The sequence below is a fragment of the Gobius niger genome (assembly GCF_951799975.1).
Source record: "Gobius niger genome assembly, chromosome: 1".
NCBI lineage: Eukaryota > Metazoa > Chordata > Actinopteri > Gobiiformes > Gobiidae > Gobius > Gobius niger.
In genome coordinates, this window is record NC_136852.1 from 11818491 (window position 1) to 11838570 (window position 20080).

The 20080-nt window shown below is 46.2% G+C and overlaps 1 protein-coding gene across 1 annotated transcript; it reads right to left on the minus strand.

Annotated features, from left to right (window-relative positions):
• Positions 1-462: 462 nt before the first annotated feature.
• On the minus strand, positions 463-11540 carry baz1b (bromodomain adjacent to zinc finger domain, 1B). The gene is made up of 21 exons (XM_079557760.1): positions 10763-11540; positions 9889-10005; positions 9198-9342; positions 8804-8996; positions 8555-8676; positions 8274-8471; positions 8024-8194; positions 6715-7948; positions 6448-6630; positions 6236-6374; positions 5985-6151; positions 5766-5886; positions 5595-5693; positions 4836-5013; positions 4568-4756; positions 4331-4478; positions 3801-3951; positions 3620-3735; positions 3133-3257; positions 2957-3063; positions 463-2875 (listed from the first exon to the last, which is right to left on the minus strand). The coding sequence occupies exons 1-21, from the start codon at positions 10879-10881 to the stop codon at positions 2020-2022; spliced, it is 4878 nt and encodes a 1625-aa protein (XP_079413886.1). The 5' UTR covers positions 10882-11540; the 3' UTR covers positions 463-2019.
• Positions 11541-20080: the final 8540 nt, after the last annotated feature.

The following is a 20080-nucleotide window of genomic DNA, read 5'->3' on the forward strand; positions in this document are numbered from 1 at the left end:
TACCTGTCTGGTCTTTGCCCGTGGAAGAGCTTGGTCGCTTCCAACTTCACCCTGTTTGGAGCCATAATATACTGGGAGAAATGCTAACAACATCTTTGGTCGTTTTGCGTGGCTGAGGGCGCACACAAAGACCAGACAGGTACGTATCAACTCGTCTAAGCTCAGGGAAGAACAGATCTCTTTGTAAAAACAGTGGCCTGTTCCTTTAACCACTGACTTTCCATAATTACAAATACACTATAGACAACTCATGTTCTCAGTGCACATCTCAAATGCCTGAGATGTGCACTGAAGGTTTATTTGCAAACTGCTGCTTTGGTTTGCATGTAGCCACTCAATGTAAACCACCAGACAGGCAGCTGACATTTGTCCACACCATGATCAACAAAATGACCATAATCATGCTAAGTGTCAGTTCAGAGAACAGTCCACACCAAGGTAAAAGCACTGATATTTTATTACAAAGTAAAAGACATCAGGTTTTTTAATCCAAAGTTTTACAGATGGCAGTGACATCAGCTTGACACAGAAAAACCAAGGACTGTGTTGTTCGGCAACAAGCTTTATTGTGTATTTAACATGTGACCCTGCCCAAACCCAATTTCAGAGACTATAAATATATATGTATAAAAGGAGGTGTAAAAGACTTCTGTAGTTCCTTCACTAATAAAGAAAGCATTTACAGTCAGGTCTTACTTTAGAAGGGGGCAGACTGTTCTCAAAAATGATAAACAAATTCAGTAATTAAAATCAAAATACTATTCTGTGGCCAAATAAAATAAATGTTAACAGCATGTAAAGAAACTAACTGCTCCGATACAGGGAAAGCCCTAAAGGAGCTCCTCTTCAGAGAACAAAGACTTCAGCACATGTAAAGTACTGCATAAACAGTCTCCAATAATATTTACCCACCACTGAGCTCATATTCAAATCAGCCCACGGAGAAGTGCCAAATAACAGGTTAGAAACGCCAATGGTAATGCCAGGTGTCTGCATGGGAACCTTTTCAGGCAACAGTTCAATGCCAGAGCACCACCTAGTGGCATTTGCAAAAGCACAAAATAGTCCTCACACAGAATATGGTGATTCTATGAAAATAACATGCAAAAAAACATGTATAACTGAAGAAATGCCCTCCTCTGGCATTTGTTGGATGTGAATAATTTACTTTTACAATAGGTTGAATTGAAATATGAAAAATGCCCATTTTTATAAATCAAATGTAATTTTAAACACTGTTAACAGATGTTTATGCACATAATTTTTCAAACTGCTGGCATATTACACTGAAGACGCTCTTCAGACAAAAATAGTGCAGAGCTTTGAGGTACAGGTGTGCAGCGAGAGCACGGAGAGGCTGGCCAGCTCAACGCAGAGACTCAAACTTGAGTATAATAGACACCGACATGTCCTGGAACAACCCACGTGATGAATGTGGCAACGTTCAACTTTGGGTGCAATACTAAAGCACTAAAAACTATTTTTTTTGTAAACTACAGGTATAATCTTGAACTCGATAGGCTACATGTTGACACTAAGGATTAGGGGAAAACAGACTTCACAGAATAAACAACAGTGACACATTTAAGTACTCTGTGGTGACGTACAAATGGAAACAGCTGAGGCTGAACTGCTTGGGCGACCTGCCAATACAATGCAACGGCTGGACTTGTGCATCAGAATTAACAGCACACCAAATGCAAAAGTCCCACAATTACAATTACATGTTTGAGTGTTTGAGGTTAAATACTTGGAGGAGCCATCCGCCTGGATCATGGATCCACATCAAAGTGTCTAAGAGCTCTGAGGACATTATCGTAATCATAACGTTTGTTGAAAAAAATCCACTGATACAAATATAAATCTATTTTCTTTTATCTCAAAATATGAACAGAAATTCAATAACAGAAATAATTCCTGCTGGTGGTGACAGGGAGCAATGAAGAGCTCTTTCAATGTTTTTACAAAGAGCTGGACACTATTATTAAAACAAGACAAAAATTAATATCACCCTGAATGTCAGCGTCTGAGCCTCTTGGAATGTCGCTGGACGGGCTGCTCCTCGTCACTGCTGCCCTCGTCCCTAGAGGCCACTTTTTTGCGAGTTCTGCGTGAGTCCTGCTCTTCGTCACTGTCCTGTTCCCTGTACTGCTTCTTCCCAGAGCTCCGTGCACTCCTTCTCTTCCCGCCGTCCTCCTCTTCTTCACTCTCGCTCTGCTCCTGCCTCTGGTTGCGTTTATTCTTTGCATTGGCCTTTCCATTTTGCACCTTCTTCCGAGGGCGCACTTCCTCTTCCTCCTCCTCTTCTTCTTCCTCCTCACTCTCGCTCTCCTCCTGCCTCCGGCTCCGGCTCTTCTTTGCATTGGCCTTTACATTTTGCACCTTCTTCCGGGGGCGCACTTCCTCTTCCTCCTCCTCCTCCTCTTCTTCCTCCTCACTCTCGCTCTCCTCCCGTCTCCGGCTCTTCTTTGCGTTGGCCTTTGCATTTTGCACCTTCTTCCGAGGTCGCACTTCCTCCTCCTCTTCCTCCTCCTCCTCCTCCTCTGCCTCTTCTTCTTCCTCCTCCTCCTCGTCGGATGTCTCAGGAGCACGGGTGACCCGTTTGCGAGAGCGCCTGCGGATGTAGTTGAGGCCGGGCAGCAGCTTCTGGAGGAGCTCGGTGAAGGCCTGCTCGGTTTTGGCCAGGCAGCAGAGCACGGTGCTGCCCTGCTGATTGTACTCCTCTGCGTTGGAGAACACCAGTTTGATGTCCTCCATAAAGTCCTGTGCATTCCGGTACGAGCCTTCGCCGAATTTTCCCAGCATTGTCTGGAAATCCATGGGCTGGGAAATTATGTCCAGGTAGTCCTCCGCCTCATCTGGAGACACAGGCTCCCTGGAAAATGACAAGTTGACACTTTAGGACGACATGTACTAAGCACATTTTCCTACATTATCGACAGTCTACACCACATACCTAAAAGGCCAGCTGTAACGAAACTTTGAGAGTTTCTTGAGGATTTCCTCACATTTCTCCAGCTCCAGTCGTTGCCTGCGTGCACCAGTTTGAGAACTTTGGCGAACCTGTGAAAGCCACATTGTTAGAGACAGAAATCTACTTCGAAATGACACAAAAACAAAAACAATTCTTACCAATTCATCAATGTCTGCAGGACTGTTCGGACCAGATTTTTGCTTGCTACTGCTCGACCTCTTGGGCTTGCTTTTTGAACTCTTTGATCGTGATGAGGATTGTTTCGTTTTTTTCCTTGGTCGCACTGAAGAAAGATATAAAACTCAGGATTAACATACATTTGACAGAACAGCCTTTAAATTGGGGGGCAACACCTATTAAATGCAGCAAAGAATAATGTCACGCTCATCCTTGAGTTGTGCCCTGATCTGACAGCAGGGATCATCCTGCCACATACTCTGAGTGAAACCAAAGTGAATCGGGGCTTAGAAAAGTCTCTCTGAACCTGAGATATTCTACATAACAACGCACACAATGGGGACACAACATTCCACTCATTCCAAAACCCACTTTATTAAACCCCAAATCCTTTGTGATCTCCTTGTTTTCTTTATATCAGGTCAGTGGAATTCAACTATAAGCATCAAACTTAATCTGGGCACTTACAGCTGTGGCCCATCGCTTTATAGTCATTCTCCTCTTCGTCGTCCTCCTCCTCGTCAGAGTCCTCTTCTTCGGAATCTTCCTCGTCTTCATCATCCTCTGCATCTTCATTATAGTTTCTAAAACAAACGTTGCGTTACTTTTCCTCCTTACAACTGCCTCCATCACACTCTGGGCCACGTACCTCGAGCGGGAGCCACGTCTGGGAGCCAGAGTGGGTTGGCAGGCCGGGCACAGCCACTCCCCGACGGGAATACGATAGAGCGCTGGCCGTAAGCAAAACAGATGGAAGGCCTTGTTGCACTCATCACAGAGAATGAGTTTCTCATCGTCACCTGGAAGAGAACAGGGGACATTAGAAGCGCTAAAGCGGCGTATTATGTTCAATTTTTGCACGCTTTCCCTGCGATACTGACAAACAGCTGTGTGTGAGATTTGACTGTCATCTTATTACTGTTTCACCTGGTCGCTTTTGGCACGGCTGACACTGAAAGATGACCTGCCTGACACTATTAGCCTGTCCTGCACTACGCTTGCCATGACACTCCATGAGCTTCACCACAGACCGGCTTTGTCTGCACACTGGACAAAAAGGCAAAAGACTGGTTGGGAGGGGAAACTGCTCTTCACTTTGTTTTTTCCTGAAGTACAAATTTATGTAATGCCTCATCTTTTCTAGTCTTTGCCGGTGTCAACCCGTAGTGAAACGTTTACCTTTCCTGCGGCAGACTTTGCAGCGAGCATTCTCAGCAGACATGTCCCACTTGATGCAAGCGTCCAGCATTCCCAAAAGCACATGCATCCTGGAGAAGGTCTGGGTCTCTCGGATTGCCGTCTTCCATTTCTCAACAGCAGTGGCCACCTAAAAATGGAAGAATGACAGTGAGAGGTATTCTATCGGTGGTAGTCACAATGTTTTTACGTTGACACTTGATTTAAGTGTGCTCTTACCCTTGCCTCCTCTGCCAGTTTCTTCTCCTCATCTACTTCTTCAACCTTACTGCTGTTCTCTTCTGTAGCCTGCTTTTTCTTCTTCTTCTGCTTAGGGGCCATGAATCCCTGGAGGAACTTCTTTATGACACACGACTGGATAGTGATGACCAGCTCACCGAAGTCTTTCAGGTGTTCTGTTTTTTCCAACTGCGCCCAAGAATAATAAGTGTCATAGATCAATAAAAGTAAAAATGCAACAACTTTTCCACAGCAATAATAAAGCTACCTGTTCTTCGATATCTACATTGTCTTCCATATATCCCAGGCCTCCCTTCATGAGGCGCGAGGCCACCTCCAGGATGTCACTGCGCAGATACTTGAGCAGCTCTTCATGGCCGTCACAGGTTCGGAGGCCGGTCTTCCCCTTTCGGGTCAAATAGATGGAGTGGAGGATGTCCTGGTAACTGTAGATTGAAGAGTAGCACAGGGAGAGGTGTGAGACCACTGTGTAGCTATGAACTTAATACAAGTGAAAAGAATTTATGCAGGTAGCAGTAGGGTGGGCGATATTGACAAAATTGAAAATCTGAATCCTTTTTGAGGACTTTATAATGACAATGAAGCAATACTTCGTCTAAACGTCTAAATTTACATTGCTTTGTCGCTCAAAAAGATATTTTTCCCACTTTTCCATTTCACTTGTTTCCCCATTTACCCTGATGCTTTTAACGATTGTCCCACCCCTTTGTTTGTTTTCTAAATAAATCCCATGAATCCCAATTCAACATTTATTGACATTGGAGATAGATATTTGCTTTCAAACAGCAATTTTGATGATTATTTTTTATCTTGTAGACGATATATTGCCCACCTCCAGGTAGCAACAAGTCAAAAGTATAATTTCAATGCCACAAACTAAAAAAGTAGAGTAAAAATAGTTCCCCTCATTACTCGACAAAGCCAATTGGACGTGCTCCGTGGAAACCCTGTTATGTGCACACTCCTTTTTATTGTTTGGTATTGTTTAAATATCAACGGCATTCACCTCTTTTGTATCTTTGCTTTCAGTACGCTCTCCCGCACTCCCTGAGGATGAAGACACTCCATCAGCTCCTCCAGTTCCGCCGGGTTGTCGCATACGAACCTGTACAGAAGGCAAATCTTTACAAAACATTCTTACAGGAAACCACCACTGAGTGCAGAGAAGGATCCTTACCAGAGGTTTTGGCCTTGCTTTGGAGAGGTCGTCTCAACACAGATTTCATGAGCTTGTGCTGCCCCCTGCAGGCCTGTTTCACTAACAGCACCGTCCACACTGCCGTCATCCTTTTCATCTGCTGTGAATAGAATGAAGAATGAGGACCAACTACAGTCACAGGCATAACACATCTCACGAAAAGTCATTTTGCTGCACAATACTACAGAGGAATAGTACCTTGTGAGTCCTTAGTTTGAACAGAGCCAGCATCTTCCTCCACATCAGCCTGAGGATCAGTTGGGGTTTTTTCTTCAGGGGGAGGGGTGAAGCTGTAGTCTATGCTATCATGAACCCAGCCCTTTTCAATGTACAGTCCGGGTACAACATCAGAGAACAGCCAGTATCTGGACAAGAAAATTTGAAACCGTTAAAAATATTGCCTTTTTAATTGTGTATTTTCGATGTGCACATGCAGTGACAGTACTGACCGGTTGTGATTTCTGTCAGTACCAAGGGGTGCCCGTCTTAACACAAGTTTGGCTTTGGTGATGCCCTCCTGGAAGGCCTTCTCCACAGCCGCTCTTTGTCTGCGCACCCGTTCTTCCTCTGCCTCCTTTTCTATCCGCTCTGTAAAAATTCAAATGCATTCAGTTTTGCATCAACACATGAATTTGTGCATTTATGAATTACAAAAATGTACCTTTTCTCTGGCGGTCCATTTCTTCCTTGTCTTTCTTGGCCTGAGCAGACATCAATCGCCTGCTCTTTACCAAACTGATCAAGTCCTCTGGTTCAGGCTCCACCTTTACATCACTTTTGCGTTCCTTCTTTGAAGCGTCGTCTTTTTTCTTCTCCGTTTTGCCTGTCGAACCATCTTCTTTAACTAAATCAACAGAACAGAACGGGTGCTTTGTTACATCCTACCAACTTTTATTGTGACATCAACGTGATGAGACAATCCACCAACCTTTGCCCTCCATCTCCTTGCGTTTTTGTTTTTCAGCCTTCTTTTGATCATTGGCCTGCTTGAGCATTGCCAGGCGCTCCTTCCACCTCTCTCCCGCACGCGACTGCATTGCATCCACATGGTCCTCCACAGAGTAGGTCATGAGGATGCGGTGACATAGGCCAACGAGGAGGTAGACTTTCTCATCTGGACTGAGCTCAAACACCTCAACCGTCTCCAGTTTGTCCAAGAACTCGCTGGTCACCACGTCGTCAAAGCCGGACACTGTGCCCGAATCGTCCGATCCATGGTGGCTCTCTTCTCCGTGGGAATCGGTCGGTCGCAGGCACAGGCGGGCTAATTCTGAAGCAGAGTGCATAGTGAGGGGGATATCTGAAAGGGACATATCAAGCTCGCTGTAGCCTTCTGCCAATTCATCCTGCAAAAGCGTCTGCAGCAGAACCACTAACACACGATTCAGGTAAAGGAATCCTGAAGTCTCTCCTGCCAGCGCTTCCATTAGGGCTACAGCCGTTATAGGGTACTGATCGTCAGGCATTAGCAGTCCTGCATAACAATTGAGGAAGTCCACCACCATTGCGATATCACCGAAGAGTGCGTTCGGCAATCCTTCGGGCATGTCTACCAGTTTAAATGCTGGCAGTGGCTTGCAATCTTCGATCTCTTGGTCCTCAAATCTCCTGGACTCTTTTTGACGCCTCTCCTTGGCCTTTTCTTTAGCCTTCTCTGTTATTTCCTTTCGTTTCTTCTTCATCTCCTCCTTCCTCTCCTCCTCGGTCAGGGCTGCCCAGCGCTTCTTCTGCTCCAACAGATCATATCGTTTCTGCACCAAAGCTTTCAACTCCTCTGGCAGTCGATTGCGCTCCTCCCCTGCCAAAGTTTTGGCAGCCTTAGAAATCAGCGTGGAAAGGGTATGCTTTTTGTCTTCTTTATCCTTGTTTTCCTTATAATATTTAAGCAGATGGAGAGCTACTGGGTGTAATGGCTTGCCCAGCTTTGGACTTGCTACGACGGAGCTTCGAGGCCTTTTCTTCGGACTTCCAGCTGATGGACTTTTGGCCAGATGCAGTAGCGTCATCTGCTTCATCTTTGGTGTTTTTGCTCCTGCTTTACCGTCCTTTTTTGAGACTTTGAGGATATTCTTCCCAGATTTTTTCCCTTCTTTCTTTTCACTTTTCTTCTTAGGAGAACCTGAGTTTTTAACCTTAAGCGGAGAACCATTCATCTTAATTTTCTGGAACAAAATTAGGAAAAAAAGTTAGAATACATCTTTTATTTTCTTAAGTCATGTGGACGACTTTGGACCAACCTGCATATGACCCAAAATAGTAGGGCTAAGGGGTGTCTTTTTCTTTTTCTTTTCTCCCTTCTCATTTGCTGAATCGTCTCCAGGTGTGGTGGCAGTCTTCAGCTTTTTGCTTGGTTTTCCGTCAGGAGACGACAGGCTCTTTCTCTTTGCACTGGAATTTTCCGCCAAGAACTGAAATTACAGGGACACATGAGAACGAGAAGAATCTGGGTTCATTGGATAATAAGACACTACAAGATAAAATAAATACCTTTTGTGGATCAAGAAGAAAGTCACACAGTTTACTGGGCAGACTAAACTTTTTCACCATTTCATCCTCAACAACCCAGGGGGCGCTCTCACTTAACCCCAGCCTCAGAGAATGGTGCCTGATGAAATAGCGGATTATCTCTTTGGTCGGTGGGCGCTCGGTTCTGAAAAGACTGTCGGCTGGAACATCACTGATCACCTACGACACAAGGTGTTTACACATTTACACAAACACGAATATAATATATAATGACTCAAATGTAAGATAATTGAAAAACAAACCTTGTCCTCACTGATTAGCTTCACATCATATTTGTGAGGCAGAAATTTGGGCATTACCCATCTCTTTCTTTCTTCTTTGACAGTAGTTTGAACTTTTCTTGGAGATCGACGAGCTCTGTCACCTAACAGGAAATAAATAAACCCTCATATTAAAGATGGCAATACATAACAAGATTTTGCATATTAATGATCCACAGTCCGCCAATATGTTTCATGAAATGCATTTAACATCAATAAATGGTTACATACTCAGACTCTCCCTCCGAATCTCTTCTTCACGTGACGGAAGCTCTTTCCTCTGATTCTCTTGACTGGCATTTTCCTTGTCACTCGATGGAGAGTCACAGGCACCCTCAAGCTTCTTTTCACCCATTTCACCATCCGGATTTTCTAAAGGGTGAATCTTGGTAACATTCACCCTTAGACTTTTGTCTTTTCCCACCTGATTAAATAAAAAAACAAAGCTTTATATCCAGTTGTGGTCTGTCCAGCTTATGTTAAAAGACCCTGTACTTGTTTTTAGTTCACAAACAAGGAGAGTAACAATATACGAAAAAAAAGAAAAAAAGACAATATAACAAGAAATGCAACTTAAAAAAAATGATGCTCAAAGTATTATTTCAACTAAACAATAAAAACTTACCAGAAAGTCACACTCTTCACCAACAGCGTACTTGGTAAGGATTTCCATCCATGCCATTTCAACCAGTTTGTCCAAAGATACAGTGTTATGGTGAACCATCTCCAGGATTGGTTTCTCAAACCAAGGGTTATATTCTTCCTGTAGCCTGAAAGGTATAAGAAATGTCATATTGCAGGCTTCTGTAATAATGCCAATTATTATAGAGATGCAAGATATTTCCCCAACACACTTGCTGTCAGTACAAGCATATTACATAATAGTTATGTCACTAGACCAAGGATGGCCACTAGAGGTCCCAATTCTATTGAAGTGTATAATTAGAGGTTTATTTAACTATAGTATGCTTTATTTTCCCTCTGATGTCGACAGGACATTTCAATACTTAATGGTGGGCACTGAACAGGGATGGACATTCAGCAATTCTACAGGACCGGGATTCTAACCCACGACACTACAGACAGCAATAAACATGCCAGAGCCCGGGAACACCTTGGCCGTGCCGCTTACATTGTGTCTATAAAGGGTGGTGGAAAATCTAGACTGACGAATTGTGTCCAAGCCTTCAAGTAAAAAACTCGTTCTACTAAATGCAATTGTATTACTTAGCAAGAATTAACAGCAAGGTGGGCAAGCAAAGGGTACAGTCCTGAATAATTGAAGGGACACCGTGCTGTACAGTGTGGTTACTCACAGTTCAGTGACTTCTTGTTCCTCCTCCCATGCTTCTTTGTGTGTTAATTGGGAGCTTCCAGTGCTTTTGCACGTCCAGATGCGCTCACTATACCGCTCTATGCGTGCCTCGTATTCTCTAAAAACCGCTCAGTTAAGGTACATAACAAACACATATCTTCACATGTTTATCTACAGCACAAAAAATGTCCTTTAAAGCTTCTGGTCAACATTTAAAGAAAGACGGGACTGGGCATTTGGCATCTGCATTCACAAGTTCCTCCAGGCAGAAGAGGTGGTGTTATAATATGCTGTGCAAACTGTGCAGGACGTATAACTCTTTTTAGTTTGGTAATGTAATTTCAACAATAGGAACACGCTTTCTGCAAACGGGTTCACTGTGTCCTAACTGGGAGCCCGACGTGAGCGTTCGCCGTACTCACGAGCTGTGATTGGGCATGCGTGCAGAGGGCTATTGTGACAAACGCCAATATTAGCGGCGTGTGTGCTAACTCTGCTAGCCTGGTAGCTGTCAACAGAAACATAAAGACGTATAAATGTATCTAGAAAACATCTGACGTGCTACCGCATAGATGTGAACGCTTCAAAGGAGCGAAGGAGCAACGAACAGGTCTCTCTGACTGAAAATAGCGTCGTTGTGAAGCTACAGCAAACCCTAGTGTTACTGTACACGTTAGCATGTTATCAAATGTAAAAGAGGTGGCACACAAAACAGTGGAATGTCAGGTAACAATGAATCACACACTTACCCAAGCTCTCAGTCTGATGTAACCTAGCAGGAAATCATTAGCTGCGTCTGTACGTCACATTTGATGTTTTTGCCGGTGTGTTCGGTGTAGCTAATGTGAGCCTCAGCGGCATAATGTGAAGGATACTCTTTGTTCCTGAAGGCCTCCTTGGTGTGCTCGATGATGAAGACTTCTTCTCCCGGGCCTGGTGGCTCCGCTAGCGGTTTCACTAGCGGGTAAGGTTTACGGCCCAGCAGCGGCGCCATCGTGAACCCCAAAGATGACACTGCCGTACGTTTGAGTAAAATAATCTATCAACAGCTTAGTTCGGTAAAGAGTGAAAACGTGTTCCAAACATTTATATAAGAGTCCAACAGTACAGACGCCAGCTGATAGCACGACTCTCGTTACCGGTGGCGAGCTCCGTGCGTAGCCGCTAGTTAGCTCGCGTGCTAACGGGCTGAGCTGCTATCTCGTTGCAAAACAATAACACAGCTCTTCTCGTCACCTGCCTCATCGCATCCTCCGGTGGTTTTAAAGTGACGACATTTCAGCTACGCGTACCGTCTCTGTTTGAAAGATCCCGTCCGGCGTGATTTCACCAACAACTGGTAACTTTGTGTCTCCGCAGGAAACTGAAAGCACGCGAACACACAAATCAAACTCGCGGCAACAGTCACCCACAGGTCTGGCGCGCGCTATGTAATCCAAGCGCTGTAAAGTAGGTCTGTCCTTACGTGATCACTGAGACTTTGCAATTACAATCCGAGCTGTTCTTCTTGCTGTATCGACCCACGAGGTATCCAGTCGCTGAGAGCTCCCCTCAGTTCAATGAAAAGGTTAATTCCTTGTCGAAATGGCGGGAGTTTCTCAGTCCACCGGCACAATTCCGCGTAGCGGACCACTACGTTCCCCCGGCAGCAAGCGGCACCGTGTACTGGCCCCGCCCACTCTCTACGGGGATTGGCCCACCCGCTTTAGCGCCACAGGCAAATTGAGAACCGAGAGTAAACGATTGGCTACTTTCGCTGCCGATTTCGCATTAGACCCATCCCATAAGTTTTAACCACGCCTTGGAGTTGATTACGCATCAGTGGATAAGGTCAGGTGACCACGACTAAGGCTTGTCTTTATGTAATAAGATTGAACAATTCAATTGATCTGGAATATTAAAAGTTAAAGTGATGCTTGTATACATTTAATGAAATAACGGTGCACACAGTCTAGTTCTAAGGAGCTTCATTTTAGACAGAAAACAGGCAACATTGTTTAAGATGTGTTTAATTTAATATATACAAAGACAAAATTTAAATATTCAACTGTATCCAACCTTGCTCTAAACATTAGTCATGTTCAAGTAATGGGGGAAAAAAAACAATTATTAATTCATAATATCATTGAAATGAGCAAAAGTTCCGTTCATAAGCATCTGCGTAATAGCCTGAAGCAGTAAACATGCAAAACTCAAAAGTCGTCTTACAAACAATATTTGTAATCTAATTATTAGCCCTACAGCTTGTGAACAAAAATACAGTCTGCAAGATAAAGGAAAATATGTCGGATTAAATTCTTAATTATTAAAAACATGATTGAAATAGCGGTAAATAATATATAGCCTACTTCGCCCTCTCTTCCATGCTAGTGATGCGTGGGTCGGCTCAAAACCCGCAGTCAGCCCTCGGGCACTGATTTGGGCGGGTTGGGCACCTCAATGAGATGGCAAACGTTAGGTGGGATGGGTTAAAACACAATACATATTAGTAGTGTATGACTTTGATCACAGGGCCAAATGGGAGCATGAAGGCAGCCCCTACCAGCACACGCAATAGACTGGAACTATTCGACAAAAACGATGCAACATGTAACCCACGTAATGTAGCGGCCCAACATCCTGTGCCTTTATTGTGAAAGGCCAGTTTCCCGGAAGACCTCTCTCCCCGTCGTCACTTCCGCCTACTCTACTACCGCTATTCCACAAATAGCTGCTACTGCTGTGGCGTGGCCAGGAACAGCGTTTTGCTCCCAAAAGCCGAAACCTACTGAGCCTCTCAGATCAGCGATTCCTTTTACCACGGCGGATTGCGCCCTTTCCGTGCCTCACTCGATTTTTCCCGACGCACCATATCAGGACCTACCGGTGCCTGATTTGCAATAGCTACTCATCGGTCAGGTTTTTTTTCCCCCCATCTGTGTCCACCTCCTACGCTGGAACCGCGTTTTCGGTTGGACCCTTTAATGGAAATATGGATGGCGAGCTATAACCCCCACTGCCCCTGCTACGTGGTGTGGTAGGACAGTCACACACTTTTTTTCAGTTGGATTATAAACTGTTTTTTTTGCCCACGAACTTTGCAAACCAATGGACTTGGCATTTTGCTATGATTTTCCGTTTTGTTCCCATGTTGTGTTATTTATATATTACCTATTTATTATAATATCTAATACCTATTATCCATACCTATTTTCTATAATACAACTACTTGAAACTTAATTTTGTTTTTCTGAATGTTTATTTGCACACTTGGCTCCGTGGCCGGACCTATCTCTGTTTGGCCATCAGCACCTTCGGCTGCAGTCAGCGCCTAGCCCTACAGCGTTACATTTGGCGAGCTAGCCAGGAGCCTTGTTGTGTGAATAAATTGAAAATAATTTTGGGTTCATAAAAGGAAAATTGGGGGGGGAAAAAAATTTGAAAAAAAAACAAAACAAAAAAATTTGCAATGGATTTCATTACAAACTCTGGCGTTGACGTAACACGCTCTGTTCTCGTTACCGGTGTAACTAATACTAGCGCTGATGACGATATACATGAGTATTTGCGCGATTATGGTTCACTTAAAACCCTGGTATACGTTAGTGACCCGAAAAGCCCATTGTATAAAAACCTGATCGCTGAGTATGACGACGCAAGCGCGTTCTTTGCATTAAAACTCCTCCTGCCATACAAATATAGACCTGATTCAGCTCCTAACCGTGTGTACCGCATTACTGCCCTCACGAGTGAGTGCGGCGCCACAGCAGGGAGCAGCAACCCAACCCCCGATCCAACCCCTGATTTCATGCGCAGTTTTAAAGAAATGGCTGACAGCAGCGGAACACGTTTTGAGGACGTGCTAAGAACTGTGATGACACAAATTCGTCAACATTTAGAAAAAAGTAATGATAATGACACTGATGAGGAGATGAGTTTAGAGGGAGGACAGGATTCAAAAGTGGACATCCGAGTCACAGCACAGCCCGTGTCTGAGCCATTGGTGTCATCGCTTGGTCAACCACCCCCTCTACCACCCTCCCGTCTGTCCTTCACTGGTCAGCCCGGAGCAAGACCTCGAGTGCCAATCGACTCAAGGGGACCTGGTTACAATCCAAGGGTTTCCCTTTCCCAAAATGATCTCAACCCCCCAGAGATACAGAGGGTTGTTGTAGAACATGTCGTTCGAAATTCTGACTTGGGTGTTCCTACGTCGCTTCGCCTTCGTTCATTCTCCGGCCACCTACCAAAGTCCAATAATGAGGCCGATTATGAATCATGGCGTTCGCAAATTGACTTACTGCTTGCTGATCCTACTCTGTCTCCTTTACACGTTACCAGACGCATCATAGAGAGCCTGCTGACACCTGCTGCGGATCTGATAAAAGGATTGGGACCTGACACCCTTCCCGTTGACCTGCTGCGTGTGCTGGACTCCGCTTTTGGAACGGTACAGGACGGAGAGGAGTTGTACGCTCAATACCTGAACATTCTGCAGAATCCAGGAGAGCGACCATCATTCTACCTCCAGCGGCTTCAGCTCATGCTCAACACCGTTGTAAAGAGAAGAGGAATTGCAGCTGCTGAGACAGACAAACATTTGCTGAGACAGTTTGTGCGTGGATGCTGGGACAATGCTGTAATAACAAAGTTACAATTGGAGCAGCGTAAAGACAATCCACCGGTATTTTCTGAGCTCCTGCTGTTATTACGCACAGAAGAGGACAGACAACAGGCTAAAGACTCACTGATGAAAAAACACATCAGCTCCAGTACTTCTAAGCCGAAAGCTGATATTAAGTCGCAGAGTACCTGTTCCTGTGGCCATACCGGTTCCAGCGAGCTGAAAGAACTGAAAGAACAAATGAAGCAGCTCCAGGTCCAGATGTCCGCCTTTCTGTCTGCGCAGGGAAATACAGCAGGACCCAAGCCCGCACAACGCCAGTCCAGTCGCTCTTCAAAGGTGGAAAAGCCAAAGCCATGGTACTGCTTCAATTGTGGAGAGGACGGCCACGTGTCTTCCTCCTGTACCGACGCAGCAAATCCTAGCCTCGTTGAGCAGAAGAGGAAGCAGCTTCGTCAAAAACAGCAGGCATGGACCACTAAGAACACTCAGTCAAACTAGAAGCGGCTTCTGTGATGGGACACTCAGGAGCTGCAACCATGACCAGTCCCAACGACGTATTCAGAGTGCCAAGGTTGCCCAGGGGACTTGTGGGAACTAAGAGCACAGGACAAATCCAAATAAAAGGACACCACTTCAACTGTCTTCTCGATACAGGCTCCCAGGTCACCACCGTGCCTCACTCGTTTTATAACACTTACCTTTCTGACCACGAGATCAAGCCACTAAATGACCTGTTGGAAATAGAAGGAGCTAATGGACAGTCTGTGCCTTATTTGGGGTATATTGAAATAAATATAACTTTCCCACCTGCTTTTCTCGGCTCCACCATCGCTGTTGACACTCTGGCTCTTGTGGTTCCCGACCTAAAACAATCTCAACCATTGATCCTGGTTGGCACCAACACCCTTGACTCTGCTTATGTTGAACTTTGTGATAGTCACCCCGATCAGCACTTCCAGTCCACTGCTTCAGGCTATCAAGCTGTGGTAAAGATACTTCAGCATCGTCATAGTCACAGCCTGGATGATCAGTACACCACCCTGCAACTCAAACAACCGTGCACCATCATTGCTGGCCAAACGGCTGTCCTCGAGGGATTTCTGGCCACACGGTTGCTGCAGGGGGAGAAAGCTGTCGTGATTGAGCACCCTGGGTTGTGTGCTCTGCCTGGTGGTCTCATTGTTAAAGCCTGTCTTGCTGACCTGCCTGCACATCAGCCATGCCATCTGCCAGTAGTGGTAACCAATGAGTCCGACCATGACGTCACCATCCCAGCACGAACAGTGATCGCTCAAGTGAGTGCTTTCCAAAGCATTTGTTCCAATGAACAAAGTGTTCATCCAGTCCAACCTGCAGATACTCCGCCTCCACCATCGTACGACTTCGGAGATTCTCCTCTGCCCCTTGAGTGGAAGCAACGCATCATCGATCGCCTTAACGACATTCCTGAAGTCTTCGCAAAGCACGATCTGGATTTTGGCAGGACAGACATGGTAAAACATCAAATAAAAATGTCTGATCCCGGCCCGTTCAAGCAGAGGCCCAGGCCAATCCACCCTCAGGATGTCGATGCTGTAAGGAATCATCTCAAGGAGCTGTTGGAGTCTGGAGTTATCAGAGAGTCGGATTCGCCCTTCGCATCTCCAATTGTCGTTGTGCGCAAGAAAAATGGGAGTGTGCGCTTGTGCATCGACTACCGGAAGTTAAATCTGCAGACAATCAAGGACGCTTACCCACTTCCCAAACTGGAGGACACCTTTTCTGCACTTTCGGGGTCCAAATGGTTTTCCGTGCTTGATCTGAAGTCCGGGTACTACCAGATTGAGATGGATGAGGCTGATAAAGCAAAGACTGCCTTTGTATGCCCTTTGGGGTTTTACGAGTTCAACCGCATGCCGCAGGGAGTGACCAACGCTCCCAGCACATTCCAACGGCTTATGGAGAGGTGTATGGGGGAGCTGCACTTAAAGGAGGTTCTGGTCTTCATCGATGACCTCATCATCTTCGCACCGACTCTTGAGGAGCATGAGAAGCGACTGATGAGAGTTCTGAATCGTCTGAAGGAGTTCGGATTGAAATTGTCAGTGGAAAAATGCTCATTCTTCCAAACTTCCGTCAAATATTTGGGACATATTGTTTCGCAAGACGGTATTAAAACTGACCCGGACAAGATAAAGACTCTGTCATCATGGCCAGTCCCCCAGAACCTCAAAGACTTGCGGTCCTTTCTCGGGTTTGCTGGGTATTACCGGAGGTTCGTCCAAGGTTACTCGGAAATCGTGAAGCCATTACATGACCTCACTTCAGGATATCCTCCGTCTCAGAAAAAGTTCAAGTCCAAGATCCAGCCCAGTGCCTACTTGAACCCGAAAGAGCCGTTTGGAGGACGCTGGTCAGAAGAATGTCAGGGCGCTTTTGATAAAATAATCAACAAACTTACCTCCTCGCCTGTTCTGGCGTTTGCAGATCCTCGGAAACCCTACACTCTCCACACTGACGCCAGTGCCACCGGTCTTGGAGCCGTACTCTACCAAGAAAATGATGGGATGAACAGAGTCGTGGCTTATGCCAGTCGTGGTCTTTCCAGGAGCGAAGCCAACTACCCTGCCCATAAATTGGAGTTCCTTGCTCTCAAGTGGGCGGTTTGTGAGAAGTTTAATGACTACCTCTATGGCGCACAATTCACTGTCCTCACAGACAGCAACCCACTAACATACCTGTTGACATCTGCGAAGCTCGACGCCACCAGCTACAGATGGCTGTCTGCTTTGTCCACGTTCGATTTTAAGATCACCTACAGAGCTGGCAAGCAGAATGCAGACGCTGATGGGCTGTCCCGCCGGCCTCACGGTGAGCTGTCAGATGACTACACATCGAGAAAAGAACAAGAGCGTATTATGAAATTTGCTCAGCAACATCTTGATTACTCAGACTATGTCTCTCTCGACCAGCAGATTGTCAAAGCCGTTTCCGACCGTCATCTGCTGTACAGTTCGAACACTGGTCCTAACCATGCCCTTGTGCTGTCCATGTCTGTCAATGTCGATAGTATTCCCGACAGTTTTGTGGATGACACCCAGTTCACCTCTTCTCTACTCCCCCAGCTCTCCGCCACCGAACTTGCCTTCAAGCAGCGGGCTGACTCCATAATCCAGCATGTCATTGCGCAGCTCGAGCGTGGAGAGTCGCCACCCCCTCTGCTGAGAGAGCAACTTCCAGATCTGCCTCTGTTACTGAGAGAAGTTAATAAATTGGAGCTCCGTAACAACCTTCTCGTCAGGAGGAGACAGGTCGGAAGTGAGACTACCTACCAACTAGTGTTGCCGGAGGAATACCGGGCTGATGTGCTTCACCAACTCCACAACCAGATGGGCCATATGGGGATCGAGCGAACTCTAGACCTGCTCCGTTCTCGCTTCTACTGGCCGCGGATGTCCGTTGATGTGCTTAACAAAATCAAGACCTGTGAGAGATGTGTGCGACGGAAGTCGTTACCTGAACATGCTGCGCCTCTTGTCAACATCCAGACATCCTGCCCTCTTGAGCTAGTCTGCATGGACTTCTTGTCAGTAGAGCCAGATGGAAGGATCAAGGACATTCTCGTTATGACAGACCATTTCACGAAGTATGCTATCGCTGTGCCAACTCCGAACCAAAAAGCCACCACCGTTGCCAAGTGTCTTTGGGACAATTTCCTTGTGCACTACGGCATTCCGGAAAAACTTCATAGTGACCAAGGCACCGACTTCGAGTCAAAGATCATCCGAGAACTTTGTCAAATGGCTGGTATCCACAAGACGAGAACTACTCCCTACCATCCGAGAGGCAACCCTGTAGAGCGGTTCAATAGAACATTGTTGGGCATGCTGGGAACGCTAACTGAACAAGAAAAACGCCATTGGAAAGACTTTGTAAAACCGCTTGTGCATGCGTACAATTGCACAAAGAATGACGCTACTGGATTCTCACCTTACGAACTCATGTTTGGCCGTCAACCCAGGCTTCCTGTGGATCTTGCTTTCGGACTGCCACTGAATGATGACAGGCATGACTCCCATTCACAGTATGTCCAGAAATTAAAATCCCACCTGGAAGACAGTTACAAGCTGGCCATTGAGAACTCCCAGAAACTTATGGAACGAAACAAGCTCCGCTTTGATCGTCATGTGACCCCGTCCGAGTTGAGTGTTGGCGACAGGGTCCTGGTAAGGAACGTGCGCTTGAGGGGCAAGCACAAACTGGCTGATAAATGGGAGCCTGATGTGTACGTTGTGGTCAAGAAAGCCAGCAATCTTCCCGTGTACACTGTAAAACCGGAGGGCAGAGATAAACCCCTACGTACTCTGCACCGAGATCTGCTCCTTCCTTGTGGGTACCTGCCTGCTCAAGTGAAAGACTTGAAGGACTTACCTGTGAAGAAGGGAAAAGATAAATCTCCTGCTTTGCAGCCTCCAGATCCTGCCGACAATGATGGTGAAGTGGATGATGATAATGAACTCTCAATTGTGTATGTTCCATCCACACTCGAACCTTTGACCTTTTCAACTGTTATGGACCTACCCACTACCCAGCAGCCCGATCCTTCTCCTGAGCCGCCTGTGGTTTCCTTTCCGTCGCCAGCCTCCATCATCCAAGAAGGTGGAAATGCTGTGAATACTGAAGAGCCCTCGGTTACTGAGCAGGAACGTCTAGCTGTGGGTGTAGTGGGGCCTGAGGTTATCTATCAAGATATTGACCCTGAACCTGAACAGTCTGAGCCTGTGGATACTGGTGCTGCCTCCGTACTGGACGAAAATACTTCTCCTCCTCCGACACCCATCGGCAGTGATCCAGAACAAGGTTCACCTGTGAGCTCAGACCTGTCGAGTCCTGAGCCCCTGCGTCGTTCAGCTCGTTCACGGAACCCACCTGACCGCCTGCAGTATTCGCAACCTGGCCAGCCATTGCTGAAGAGTATCCAAAGTCTGCTCTATGGCCTGAGCTCTGCATTTTCCTTTGCTCTTCAAGAGGGTGTGGATGTGGTTCCTGACCCCGGTCAATCAGCTGTTCGCTGTCAGCCTGGTCCCTGTCCGAGGACGTACATGGGTTCAGGGGGGGAAGATGTAACCCACGTAATGTAGCGGCCCAACATCCTGTGCCTTTATTGTGAAAGGCCAGTTTCCCGGAAGACCTCTCTCCCCGTCGTCACTTCCGCCTACTCTACTACCGCTATTCCACAAATAGCTGCTACTGCTGTGGCGTGGCCAGGAACAGCGTTTTGCTCCCAAAAGCCGAAACCTACTGAGCCTCTCAGATCAGCGATTCCTTTTACCACGGCGGATTGCGCCCTTTCCGTGCCTCACTCGATTTTTCCCGACGCACCATATCAGGACCTACCGGTGCCTGATTTGCAATAGCTACTCATCGGTCAGGTTTTTTTTCCCCCCATCTGTGTCCACCTCCTACGCTGGAACCGCGTTTTCGGTTGGACCCTTTAATGGAAATATGGATGGCGAGCTATAACCCCCACTGCCCCTGCTACGTGGTGTGGTAGGACAGTCACACACTTTTTTTCAGTTGGATTATAAACTGTTTTTTTTGCCCACGA